General features: G+C 46.3%; 1 protein-coding gene across 2 annotated transcripts; it reads right to left on the reverse strand.

The window, feature by feature from the left end:
• Positions 1 to 862: 862 nt before the first annotated feature.
• Positions 863 to 8,286, reverse strand: LOC101768491 (GDT1-like protein 3). Of its 2 annotated transcripts, XR_002678777.1 has the most exons (11): positions 7,985 to 8,286; positions 7,838 to 7,891; positions 7,592 to 7,720; positions 7,326 to 7,424; positions 6,858 to 6,930; positions 6,234 to 6,319; positions 5,434 to 5,517; positions 5,071 to 5,130; positions 4,700 to 4,895; positions 1,803 to 2,165; positions 863 to 1,439 (listed from the first exon to the last, which is right to left on the reverse strand). XR_002678777.1 is itself a non-coding variant. In XM_004979197.3 (10 exons), the coding sequence occupies exons 1-9, from the start codon at positions 8,054 to 8,056 to the stop codon at positions 4,707 to 4,709; spliced, it is 846 nt and encodes a 281-aa protein (XP_004979254.1). In that variant the 5' UTR covers positions 8,057 to 8,286; the 3' UTR covers positions 4,271 to 4,540; positions 4,700 to 4,706. The 2 variants fall into 2 exon arrangements, 1 of the variants encoding a protein (XP_004979254.1); XM_004979197.3 differs by lacking the exons at positions 863 to 1,439; positions 1,803 to 2,165 and adding an exon at positions 4,271 to 4,540.
• Positions 8,287 to 13,353: the final 5,067 nt, after the last annotated feature.

Raw genomic sequence — 13,353 nt, forward strand, 5'->3', positions numbered from 1 at the left:
ATACATTTAATAGGCATCCTTGCAGATGAAATTCTTTACAATTCCGTGTATTTTGTTCAATCTTAATTGAGTTGCACAATGCTTTTAATGCATTGCCCGATAGAAGGCATGCTTGTCAGTTTGGCTGAAACATTGCCTGCAAACTGTTGACTGTTCATATTATTGGCTGAAAACTTTTGACCCTTGAAATCATTCAGCAATACAAGGCGTCGATCCCGGTGGCACACGTGCTGGCGTGCATACATGGTCACTAGAATTGTCCAAAGATGAGTGAACTAACAGTATGCCAATGGTGGCTTCAGCCGAGCAGTAGCAGAGAATGTCAGCTCCTACATGAGTGAGAAATAAGTTAACTGTCTTTAGAAGGGTAGGAGGGTCACATTGGATGTTCGGACGCTAATTAGAAGGACCAAACATGAGCTAATTATAAAACTAACTGCAGAGCTCCTATACTAATTCGCGAGATGAATCTATTAAACATAATTAATCTATCATTAGCAAATGGTTACTGTAGCACTACATTGTCAAATCATAGACTAATTAGGTTTAATAGATTCGTCTCGCGAATTAGACTTCATCTGTGCAATTAGTTTTGTAATTAGATTATATTTAAATACTTCTAATTAGTATCTAAACATCCGATGTGATGTTCTAAAGTTTAGGACGCAGGATCCAAACATACCCGCATTTGTTGTTGCATATGATCGCTGCACTGCTGTTTGTACCATTCCTCTGACACTGATCAATGTATGGCCTCTTGCTCTCATCTGTACGTGGTGTGCAACATTAGTGGATTAGGTATCTGGTGGCAACTGTCAGAAGACTGCACCTGTCTTGTTTCTCTTGGATGATACTAGTAATATTTACCAAAATGGAAATAACCTTCAGCTCCATTTCAAAAACCGCAAGGCACAGGACAAAACAGTATTTTTCCCAAAAGCAAAAGCATGAACAAAAACAAGAAGAAAACAAGAGCCTTATCCATGATCACAAACACTATGTGCGTCCTATTATATATAAAAATCAAAATTAATCACGGGAGGCTGCTCTGTCTAACACCCCATCGTGCTCCTTGCTGGGAGTAGCAGCGAGCTTGGCCATGGCGAGCTCGAACTGCTCGAGGGTGGTGAGGTTGGAGAGGGAGAGCAGCTCCCTGGCCCCCTCCAGCCCCCTCAGGCTGGAGGACACGCTGGTGGACCCGTCAAGGCCGATGTGCGCCACGTGCTGCACATCTGTGGGGAACCCGATTTCGATGCCGCCATCCATGTCATCGTCGTCCTCGTCCTCCTCCTTGTATATCTCGAAGATGTGGGAAAGGCTCTTGAAGCTCTTGATGAGCTTTCTGATCCCCGCCAGGAAATCCCGCTCCCGCCTCGCTGCTTGCCTCCGCTGCTCCTCTTGGTCGGCATTCCCGGCATCACCAATTGCCACTTCCTCACCTGTCAAGAAGTAAATGGGTGAAGCCAATATAAACCAATTTAAATAGAAAGATACATAGCTGTATTAACTACTACTGATGTAATCAACATTCTTCACTTTGTATTGTCAACAACCATCCAGCGTTACAAAATTTTACAGATCAAAGCTTTGTCCATAAAGAGATATGATCTTTTTTTTTTCAACCATGTACTCCCTCCAGTCATGAAAACGTGATGATGTTAGGACAAGATGGTTAGTTCAATTTTGCAGTAATCATCTTGTCCTAACGTTATGTTTCTATTACGGGAGTAAGAATTAAGAAGGTATGATGCAGGATTCACGATCCACAGTTCTATACATGTGCAAGAAGAGCATGAACTTACTTGGAACTGGAGCATCATGGCTTGTTGCAGCTTGTGTTCCCAGTTCCTTGGGCTGTTGATGCTCACTGATCGGTGTCATGCTTGCAGCTGATGGCGAGGCAGGGAGCAAGTGTTGTGACTACTGTGAGTAGTGCCTGGGTTTGGTCGGTCAGTGTTATATATGTAGTGTGAGAGAGAGGATGAGAAAGGGAGAGAGGTGTGGAGTGCACGGGAAGGCAGTCAAAGAATGGAGGTGGTTATGGTGGTTATACGGATGGAGGAGATGGAGGTAGCTGCGGCCATCAGTTCGTTGGTTATGACGGCCGGCTGCACCCTTGCCGTCCTCGCAAGTCTCTGCTCGGCGCCCAGTACACGGATGAACACCTGTAGCGTCAAACTGTGTGATCTTTGGTTCACTGTTCCTATCACAAAACTTTAACCAAAATTGTGCTAGCTACCACCTTAGGCCCTTGAAATGCTTCAAATTCATTTTGGTTTTCAGCGCGATATCAGAAGAAACATTTCTCAAAAAGGCGCACAAATTATAAAATTTGGTAGCAAATTCTCTTTCCCAAGGGTGCATCACATTCACACGTCAGAATTCGCGCGCGCCATGGATGTTTTGTGTCCCGATATGGGCCACTGAGCTTCAAAAGATTCATTCTTCCTTCAACAGTTAGTTAGGTCGATCCATGTGGTTTCTTCTAACTAGATTTCAGGTGGCACACCAGCCAAAGAGGAGATTATGATTTTGTTTTCAAGAAAAAATTAGTTACAATCAGTACTCGATTGCCTTGGCAGTTAAGCTAAGCTCATGACGATGTGGTATGATCAATCCTTGTTCATTTCCTACAATTTGTTTATCAGTGTGACACTCCATAGCGACTGGAAACAAATGTTTGCCTACTAAGGTACATTGAGTGGCATCCTTATATTTTGCAGAATCCAATGAAATGTTTCAATCAAGTATCTCTCGGTTGGTCTAGTAAAATTTCAAAGTGAGCTCGGTACCTAGATGGCAAAATATAGTCCATTTCGTTCACACCCAAGGAAGCAAAGCAAATTTCGTCCAAAAAATTAGGGTCATGCCAAAATAAAATTTGGGAAAAGTTAATGTTTGGTTCATGGGCAAGCCCGGCCATTGACCACTGGCATTAGGCCAAGCTGTCCTATAAATTTTTTTTGGCCCGGTAGCATTTTCTACAGCATGGCACAACTTGGATCGCAACATATTGGCAAGTACATTCAGGGACCTGCTACTGCTCGCAGCAAAGAGAAACATAGGAAGTTAGGGACCAGGGCAGAGTACTCATGGCAACATGGTGGCGAATGTGTAACCCAAGACAAAGCTGGCATTCACTCAACATCTGATTCTGTTCCACACGAACAATTGTGTTCTGGATACCCAATATCTCCCGTTTGGATGTCGGTATTCGACCTCGGAATTGAGAATTGGAATTGGATCTCACGAATACCATTGTTTGGATGTCCCTAGAATTGAGAATTGGTATTGGGAGCCAATACCGTGGAATTCAACGCTCCCTCAAAACCGAGTCTTCCCCCTCGGTATTGAGATGAATCGGCCTTCGTCAAAACAGCTGGTCACTTGAGCCCCATTCCGCCTCCTCGTCTTCCTCGCGGCCGGCGCCCCTCCTCGTCTTCCTCGCGGCCGGCCACTCGCCTCCCCTCTAGCCTCCGCACCCTTTTTCCCATCCTCTGCCGCTCCCTTCTCCCCTCCGCCGCCGCTCTCCTCCCCTCCCTCGTGGAGCTGCGCATCGCTCCCTTCTTCCCCTCCGCCGCCGCTCCGCTCTCCTCCCATCCCTCACAGAGTTGCGCGCCGCTCTCCTCCTCCCCTCCGCCACCACGCCGTTCTCCTCCCCAGCCGAGCCGCACACCGTTCTACCCCCTCCGCCACGCCATCTGCTCCACCGTGGCCTCACTCCAGTCCAACCCCAAGCTCCACCTCTCGACCTCTGTGCGGGCGGAAGAAGATGAGATGAGAAGTGCATGAAGATGAGGAGTGAATTTCAGAAGATGAGATGAGAAGTGCATGAAGATGAGGAGTGAATTTCAGAAGATGAGATGAGAAGTGCATGAAGATGAGGAGTGAATTTCTAATTTGATGTTAAGGACATCCAAACACGAATTGGTATTCGTTTTCAGTTGAATTCCATCTGCCAATTTCATTTACATCCAAACAGTTGCTTTGGTATTGGATCCATTTCAATGCCTAGGTTAATTTGGTATTGTTCCCAATTCAATACCAAGCCCTCCAATATCTACATCCAAACGAAGCCCTAGGCAAAATCACACCAGATCCAGTACAACCAACTGACGGCATGCTTGATCAAGCTTTCCAGAACAAAACTGAAACACATACCTCAATTTCACAATAAGCTCAACTGCTCAAGAAACTCCAGCCAGCTGAAATGTGGCCTAATTTCGGTTCCGAGAAGCCCGGAAGCGAGAACTTGCTTTGGCCAACAAGATAAATTAAGTCCACGATTTTAACACCTTTCAGTTGCGAAGAAACAAAGCTAATAAATAAAATCCAATGCTTGAGGAAGACAAAAGAACATGAGCAAGTTTTTCTTGGAGAACTTGGAACATATAGTATAAGTTACATTTTAGATACAACCAATTAAAAATTGGCCATGCTCTCATCGCGGCAGCTTCTAGGTACGGACTGAAGTCAGCATGGCAGAACAAATTGTCATTCTGTAAGGACTGTACATGAATTGGAACCTGTGACGGGGATGCTGTAATAGTTTTGAGTTACTTCATATCATTTCAAACAGCATCCAGCAGGAGCCGGGAGGTTACACTATGTTTCGTTCAGCAGGGCTCAAACAATTCAAGGCTTCCATCCAAGTGGAAGAGCTTTTTTTTGAAATGAAAAGTGGAGGAGCTGACAGTACCTTTCCATCACAACGGAGGGTAGAAGTAGGATGAAACAGAAAACCCCAAGAAGAGAACACCTCCAATTGTCGCTACTGTTCGTTGCGAAATCTTTGATGCCAACATACTCCCTCCTATCACTGCAAGAGATGTACACACTGTGTGCCCCAGTGATGCTCCAACTGCAACTCCGATAGCATTCTTGTGGGTGGCCAGCTGCATGGTAACAGCATAGGAAGCAATAGCTAGTAAGATAGAGTTCTCAGCTTAAGATCATGAAACCTTCTTAAGGATCAGTGTCCTCAACGAAATGAAATGCATGACTACGGTCATCAACAAAATACTAGATTAGATACATCAAAGAATTTCTGCAAGTTGAGAAGTATCTTACCGCGATTGTTGCTATTTGGCTTCGATCGCCCCATTCAGCTAAAAAGGTTAAGATGAAAGCCTGCAGCCAGAATAAAGAGTTAAATTCCAAGGTGCCTCTAATGAGTTGCGTATCACATGTAAGTGTTTGACTAAATTAATAAAAAAGCGGAAACATCACCACCGTGTAATAATAATCAGTTTGTTACATGAGACCACATGTGTACCACTTAACCCAGAAAAGATCTCAAAAGGGAAAAATTGTTGCAAACAAAGGTGTTCAATGCAAAAAAAAAACACTTGATCTAAAACATATGTTATGTTCTTATTACTGATCCAGATGTAAGACAAGCATTTGGCTTGCTTTCATAAGGTAACAACTGACCTCCAAAAAGATTGGTGTACAAAATCTTGCAAAGAACCTACGAGCAGTTGATTTTCCTTGACCGGACTCAAGCTTCTCTTCCACCTGCTCACACATCATCAGTTCATTAGTAAAAATACATCAAAAGATCTGCAGACCTTTTTAAAGCATAGAGCATGCATAATGATATACTTTTTCATTCATGCCTTTCAATTGACCTTTTGCATTACCCTAGTTTTCATCAATAGCTTTTACCTAGCTCAGTTCATGTGCCCAGCAGCCCACATCTCAGTATTCATAAATCATACATTTGCCAGCTTTTACGGAGTGCCACATTTTTCTTTCTATAGCTTAAGAACTGACAAGAAAGAAACTGCTCCAGCCTATCCTACTTGTACTGATACTTTCGAGTGATCTATTATGTTTTCTTCTTTTTGACATAAGAGAACTTGTATTCAAGATTACAGAAGGAAACCAGTGACAACATCTAAACTTTGTGCATTACACATCTCTTTTGCCTGTTGTTCTATAGAATGTGTGCATTAAACCTTCCAGTAATTTGACTACCAACATGCACAAACTTATTTAGAGTTGTCACAGGATATTGATACAGGATGACAAAATGTTCAAAACAAGTTAAATACAAAGGAGATAGTAGACTAGCAAGTATACCCAACACTGAAACAGCAATCAGAATAATAGCACTGCATGCCAAGTGCCCCATGTTCAGTATGAGGCCATGGCATATAATACAGCAAAAGCTGCAGCACTGAGCTACGCTATGCATAAGCTGAGGCTACATCGGAAAAAAGAGCACATACTTCTTCCATTTCCTTCTTCTGAGATCCCTTTGGGTCAGACTTCCAAGCAATATACAACAACCGTAGTCCAAAGAACAAGTACAAAACTGGCAGGCGAACAAAAGGGGAGAGATCATGAGCAACGGAATTTCACATGCAAATTATATCTGCTAGGAGTGAAACTAACTTATCCTGACCACCGTGCCTATGGCCAGATATGCGAATTGCATTACTAAGTTGCAGTTTTTCGAGCCAAACAAATGATGAGTGAGTTACTATAATTGTTAACATCCATGAGTACTGTGCCTTGACACCTTTTCAGTTCAGATAAACAGATCAAAATCTTGGCACAGGTGGCACGGGTGTGCAGGGCAAGTATAGCATGGTATATGTCCTAGTGGAAAAAATGGATTTATTTTGGTAGTAATAGTAAATTGAGTTGTCCATGTTCTCACAAAACTACTGTCCTGGATACCACAGGATGTTTGTGTAATGACTATTAATGCATAGTATTCTGTGGTATACTTTTGTTTTATCATAAAAAGGCTACTGCAAACTTTCCAACATGATAACTGCAGATGTGTGATAAGCATGATTACACCGCTGAAACAAACACCTCAAAACTCAAGCTGTAAAGGTGAGTACCTGTAGCAGCACTATTAGTGTGTTTCCTTGATATCAAGTTGGGTACTATTCTACCTAGTCCAGTTGACAGTACCTTGAAGGAAGAAAAAAGAACATATATTAGCAGCATAGAAAACCCTCTGACATCGGCTTGGACTACTACAAAATAAACAGCTGGCATAGAGTAAATTAAATACGAGTACAAGAACCACAGGTAAATGGACAATAATATATAATAACACACTGAAAACATGGACGACGCACACCTCAAACGGGAAAAATATGAATTTATATCAGAATCTAGACATTGTAATATACCAAAGAATATACCACAAACATATGTGATGTATCCAACTAGATAAGAGATAGACAGTATTATTTTCCCTTTTTATCTATTGCTATGTTGTACAGGATTTCCCCAGTTGAATTCATTGTGTAAAATATAAGCCATCTAAATCAATAAAGACAGGCATCAATATAACAGCTCACCGTCATCACGTAAAGTGCAGAGAGTGCACCGGACAGAACAATTGACTTGGGGTGTCGCATCGCCATCAGCGCAGCAATGATAAATGTTTCATCTCCAATCTACATCACCACAGAAGAAAAATGGCTACACATTGTTAAGCCTGTGCCCTGTCACCACCGGTGGCACAGCCGTGCATCCAACTCTCATGGCCAAACCGTCAATGCAGGACAGCAGCTGCACTGAGGCCATTTACCGAAGGGAAACCCTCCTAGCACAGAAGCAATACCTCACTGACTAGGATCATGGAGAGACTGGCGAAGAGCGCATCGAACAGCCCCGGGCCGACCTCGTCGAGCGCCACCCCATGGTCGCCCTCCACCACCGCGTCCTTCTTCTTCAGGCCGTGCAGGAACCCCTACCAAACCGCACCGACAGCAACAATCAGACACCAAAAATGACAAATTTTGCACACCAAAACGACATCTCCAATCGGGAAGGGTTCGCGCGAAGCTAAAAGATCGAGATTCCTCACCCCGGCGCGGCGGCCCAGCGAGATCCCCGATGCGTCGTCCTCGGCGGCCGCCGCCTGCACGACACGCGGAAAATATTTTTGTCAACAAGCCGGATTCCAGCAAACATCCGCTCAAAGACTGGAGCTTTGCTCGGATCAGTCCCTTACCACGGATGCGGCGAGCGCGAGGAGGACGACGACGGCGAGGAGGAGGAGGGGAGCTCTAGGGTTCGGATCCATCCCGGGGCTGGATCTCGCGAACCCTAGGTCCTAGGAACGCTCTCAGATTTGGGAGGGCGGCGAGACGCACGGGGTGGCAGATTTCCTCCCTCGAGTCGCTCGTCGTTGCTCCAATTTCTTCCGAATTAAAACGCTGGGGGAGGGGGGATTGACGAGGTGAGGCGAGCGAGGATTTGGTCGATTGCTGAGGAAGGACGAAAAGGTGCCGAAGTTTCACCGTTTTTTGCTCGAAGCGAATTTTCAGCTTTTGAGGTGCTGAGTGTATTTTGGCCAAATTTGGGATTTAGGATGCAGTTTCATATAATAATTAATGTTGCACCATTAAATTGTTGCACGGTCACAAAAATATCGAAACTTGAAGGGAAAAAGTCCATATATTATTGGGCAATTTAAACTTTGTCCGCATACAAATTTACTACAAAATCACAGTATATTTCGATTTCTATAAGTTTAATCACCGAAGACATACAGATAAAAACAAAAGGCGATATGTGCACCCATAAAACTAGAATTAATGGCACGTCATTGCAGGTTATATATTAATCTTATAAATATATACAAGGCATCCACCCTATTTTGTATATCGTGAGCAAGGATAGCAAAAATAAATAGAAAGCGTGAATCTGAATGGGGTCGAGTAAATAGTTCCCCACAAGGATGATGGGGCAGGACTTGAAAATCTGGTCATAGTGGTGTGGGGCCTCCCCACACAGGAATTCACGGGAGTTTTTGAGTTAAAGGTGATGCCTTTGGTCCACATACATACGTATACAATAAGATCCATAAAAGCTCGTCGATGAATAAACCTAGCCTAATAAATCATCACCTCGCCTAGTTAGAGGCTAAAGTCTTCTCCTAAAACTATTCAAGATTTCGTTGCGTGATTTCCAAAAATGACATGTCATCTATTATATATTTAAGTTTATGAATGAAACAAGATCTTCCAATGTAAAGTTTCATTTCATAATTTTATAGGTTAGTCATACAATTAATTGAAAGGCACGGGATTGGACACAGCAGGATGAAATGAAACTTTATAGCCTCCAATGCAAGTTTCAACAGGTTTCATAAATGGTGCATACATATTTTTCATCGTGATGAAACTCCTTCCATCTCCCTCTTCATAATTACATTGCCATGTCATCATATACACTGATGTGTCACCGTATTTAATGTGCATGAAATCTCTATAAAACTTGCACTAGGATTAGCCTAAACTTTATTTAGAGACACTCTTTTATTATTGTGTAGATGAGGCAATACACTTCTAGATTTTCTATGGTACATGTACGATTGATTTGTGTTTACAAGTTATATATTAGCGGCGGCATTTTTTTTTTGAAATGAATCAGGCAGAAGAGCTACTGATTATATTAAAAAGAAAATGAAAGCTCAGATTGGGCAATACAACAAATGGAAAAAAATAACAAGAACCCAACTCTAAGCAACTACAACAAACACGCGCTGCACCACTCAAAACGCTACAAACTCCAAGCCACTACTCCAATGCTACACTCCAATCAACCATCACAAACTTCAAAACTCAATATCATCGTCAACCCTACTTGTCTACTACATGAGACAGACGAAACAATGCCCATTTGTTTTGTCGTGGAAGGCACGAAGTCCTGACGAGATGAACTGGTTATATTGCGGGCCAGACATCGAGAAAGTGCATCTTGAATTGCATCGTCCTTCTCCACGCGACCTCAAGTGGCGGTCTCGTTGATGTCATGTGTTTGGTGAGCCGTGGCGTCTTGAATACCTCGTGCGTCCTCAATTCATCTCTATCCATGGCGGCACCTGGTTCTCTTGCTGCGCAGGGGGGTCATTCTTGGCATTGGGCAGTTGTGAAGCCGTGTTGATGTTGAAGCAGCTCAGGCCCTGATTTGTGGACGGTGCAGAACCCCCCGACGAGGCAAAGAGTTGGGAAGAGCTGGCGAAGAAGTGTGGGCGATGCTAACTGAGGAAGTGGCACTGGCGGAACGGGAAGGGGCGATGGTGGTGGTAGCAACGACAGCGGCAATGTGGTGGATGGTGTAGTAGGAGAGGTCGTCAGAGCTGGGCCCATGTCCCTATAATTGTCTGGACTGGCGACTAGTGGAGGTAGATCCACCAACAAGACTTCGTCAACGTCGTCTCGGTCTCTAGATGGCTGCAGAGAAGCATGAGGCTGGCTCTCGAGTCAGCTGTCGGCTGGCCATGTCTATCGAAGCCGTAGTAGCCGGCACGACAACAATTGGCGGACCACACAGCCCAGGGGTCACCGGCTGCCGCAATAGGCGGCGGCCTGAGCACGGACGCGCCTCACCTGGTCACATGGTGAGGTGGAGGAAGCTGCGCCGAGCGTGGATGAGAGGCTGTCGATCGCAACTTGACAGGAGGCGAAGCCCGGCGTTGACTACAGGGGAGGGGACCTCACGGCTTGTGTGGAGTGCGAACGGGCGACGAAGCTCCTGAGCGAGTGTGGCGGCGCAGCAAAGTGCATCTGGCGGATGGGCGACGACTGCCGGTGGGGAGGCGATGAGGGAGAAGGTGTCTGGGGCGGAGGGGCGACGCGTGGACGCGGCTATCGCCAACGGCCGACAACCACGGGAGCCTGCTCCCTGCGCTCTCACATGAATCCTGTAGATTTCCTCCTCTCTGATCTCCCTGCATGCTATGCTTGGAAAGCCATAGCTAGGATAGATGGAGAGGGTGTGCGCTGGTAGGGGTGGAGGAGGCCGAAGCGAGGAGATCCCGTGCCGTCGGTGCTATGCTCACGCGGGGAGGAGGAGACGTGCGGATGTATGTATGAAATTTTACCACCCCACAAGTTCCCTTGTGGCATAGTTTTCTTAAGTTAGTGTTTCTTTGGCAACCACAATGACTTTAAAAACACCTTTTAACTATGTTTCATGCAGCATATGCTCACACTTTTTTTTTGGCCAAACTTTGCATTTGCATATGCATGGTTTGACAAATGGTTCCTATGTTATGTTTATTATAGATATGTATCAGTGTAGTCTTATCGCATACAACAAACATCATCATCACCTTTCGTGTTGGTCGCCCATTTTCTACGAACAGCATCAGGCTCGTTCATGGAGTCTTGGGCTGAATCTGGACAACGGACCACATGTCAACCGAAAAGACCATGAGGCGCAAAATTCTCTCGTCCCGACGACACATAATCCAGTCAAAGCGAGGCAACGCAGCGCGCACGCTCTCCTTCCTTTTTCCCGCGAAACTTAACCCGCCGAGTCAAACCATTTTTTCAAAATCTTCAACCCCCCACATCAAAGCCAGGGCCCCACCACCATCTCCACCGTTTCGCGCGGGCCCCACCGGTCATTAATTCGCCCCTCCGCAACGCCGAGCGGCCCGTCCCGGCCGGCAGCCGCACGTCGCTGCCCAACCCAGATCCAGCGCGTCCCCATGTACCCCCGCCTGCAGCCATACGCCGAGCGCTCGCCTATGGCTTCCAACCGGACCCACCTGTCATTGTTAACAAACCTGGAGGGTTAGCTCTTGCCCCAGGTGCGCGTCGCCGCACCAGCGGCCTTCAGGGGCTAGCGTCAGCGAATGCCACCTCGACACGTGGCGGGCGCACCGCCGCCCCGCGCACCGTCCACCTGCGGCCCGCCCCTCCGCTCGCTTCGCTGACAGGCGGGGACAGGTACGGTAGGCCCCCAAAGTCAGTGGCGGAGGAAAGAAGCCGTCGGTGGAGGAGGCGGGACCCGTGCGGCACGCGCGAGGAGGAGGCGGGTGCGGGCCCCTCCCCGGCCGCTCCTTTGACGGCCCAGGTCGCCGCGTTCCCACCTCGGCCGCGGCACGGGGAGGATTTCATGTGCCTGCCTCCGGTCGATGCCGCACGTGCGGGGGCAAGCCGCCAAGCCCGTGACCGGGAGCCCTCTCCAGCCGGCGCGTACCGGCCGTACGACCGCGATCGGACGGCTGGCGAGAGCCCGGCCAGGACGGGATCGCGTGCGGTGGCTTCGCTGGTTCCCGTTGAGGCGCGCCGTTTCGTTTCCTATTCCGTATCTTCCCGCGCGCTTTTTCGCTACGGGCACACACACATGCGCGTGGGTAGGAAAAAGGACCTGGAGGACAGCAAGATCTCGGCTCACTCATTGCTCCTTTCGATTTGGGATCCTTTGGGTCGCCGTCAGATCTGTGACGGATCCCTGATGGTGGCTGTTTGCTGGTGCACGCATCACGCGTGTTCTTTCGAGTTCGTTTAATTAAAGTCTCAATGTTGTTAATTAAACTATAGGTTGTTAAGGTGTGGTTGGTGTGCGCACGGCGGCACGGGGACCTTAAGACTCAGTGCTAGTTAATGGTTTTTTTCTCTCTCAAGGACGGCTGAAGTTATAAACACAATATATTTTCCGTACCCGTTCGTTGTTGTGCTTATATGGGACTTGCCGGTTTTGAAAGGTACCACCAAAATACATTTTCTTCTACTACAAAATTTTCATGGTGATGACTTATGCGAGGTGTGTTTTTTAAAAAAACATCCGTGGTGTATTTTGTTTATGCTATTTTAACTATGTCAAGGTGAGTGGCTCTTAAAAACAAATTTGTTGGAATCTCCTGAAAAGGTACACGCCCTTGAACGATGGAAGGAGGTTCCGAACATTAATCTTGCAAGTTGTACGCCAAAGAGGCGAGGAGCCTTTCCAACCTCGCGAGTTCCAAACTGAGAGTAAAACTCAGTTACCCTCGAACGTCGCTAGCAGATCTCAAAACTAACCTCACAAGTTGTGCGTCGGGCAGCAAGGAAAGCGGAACCCCCGTTAACCCGCATGTTCTATAGAGGCACCTCTAATAGTAAATCTTGAATCCTCGCGTTACCTCTGCTTCTAGAAGGACTCGAGGGTAATGATTGACGACAATAATGGTTAACTCCTATTGGGTTAACCCTCGAGTGTTTGGAGTCGGTTCCGGACACCGAGCTTTTATCTTTTTACTCCTTACTCAGGAACGATGCTCATAGAAGAACTATGCGAAGCTGGGACCTCTCGTAAAGAGTCAATGAAGCAGGCGCCTCGAGGCCAGGCATTCGACTCAGACCATGGGTGAAGCCTCGAGGCTGGATGATCGGCTTGAAACGAAGATGAAGTCCCGAGGTTAGAGGGCGGAAGGTGTGAGAAACGTGACCATGTGAAAAAGTTCAATTTGTACACGTGTTCCCCGATGACCTTTACGTATGGCATATCCTAAGAATATAGTGGTTGAGTAAGGGTATTTTCGAATTGTAAAGTAGGTTATGGATCACTATAGAAGTGGAGCCTACCTCATTGTAAAGGGGATTA

Source organism: Setaria italica, chromosome VIII, assembly GCF_000263155.2.
Source record: "Setaria italica strain Yugu1 chromosome VIII, Setaria_italica_v2.0, whole genome shotgun sequence".
In the NCBI taxonomy this organism is placed as follows: Eukaryota; Viridiplantae; Streptophyta; class Magnoliopsida; order Poales; family Poaceae; genus Setaria; species Setaria italica.

Coding starts and splice junctions, on each gene's coding strand:
- LOC101768491 (XM_004979197.3), bottom strand. CDS start 8,056: ATGGATCCGAACCCTAGAGCTCCCCTCCTCCTCCTCGCCGTCGTCGTC. Junction 6,931..7,325: donor CTGCACTTTACGTGATGACG/GTGAGCTGTTAT, acceptor TCTTCCTTCAAG/GTACTGTCAACTGGACTAGG. Junction 5,131..5,433: donor GTACACCAATCTTTTTGGAG/GTCAGTTGTTAC, acceptor TTCTGGCTGCAG/GCTTTCATCTTAACCTTTTT.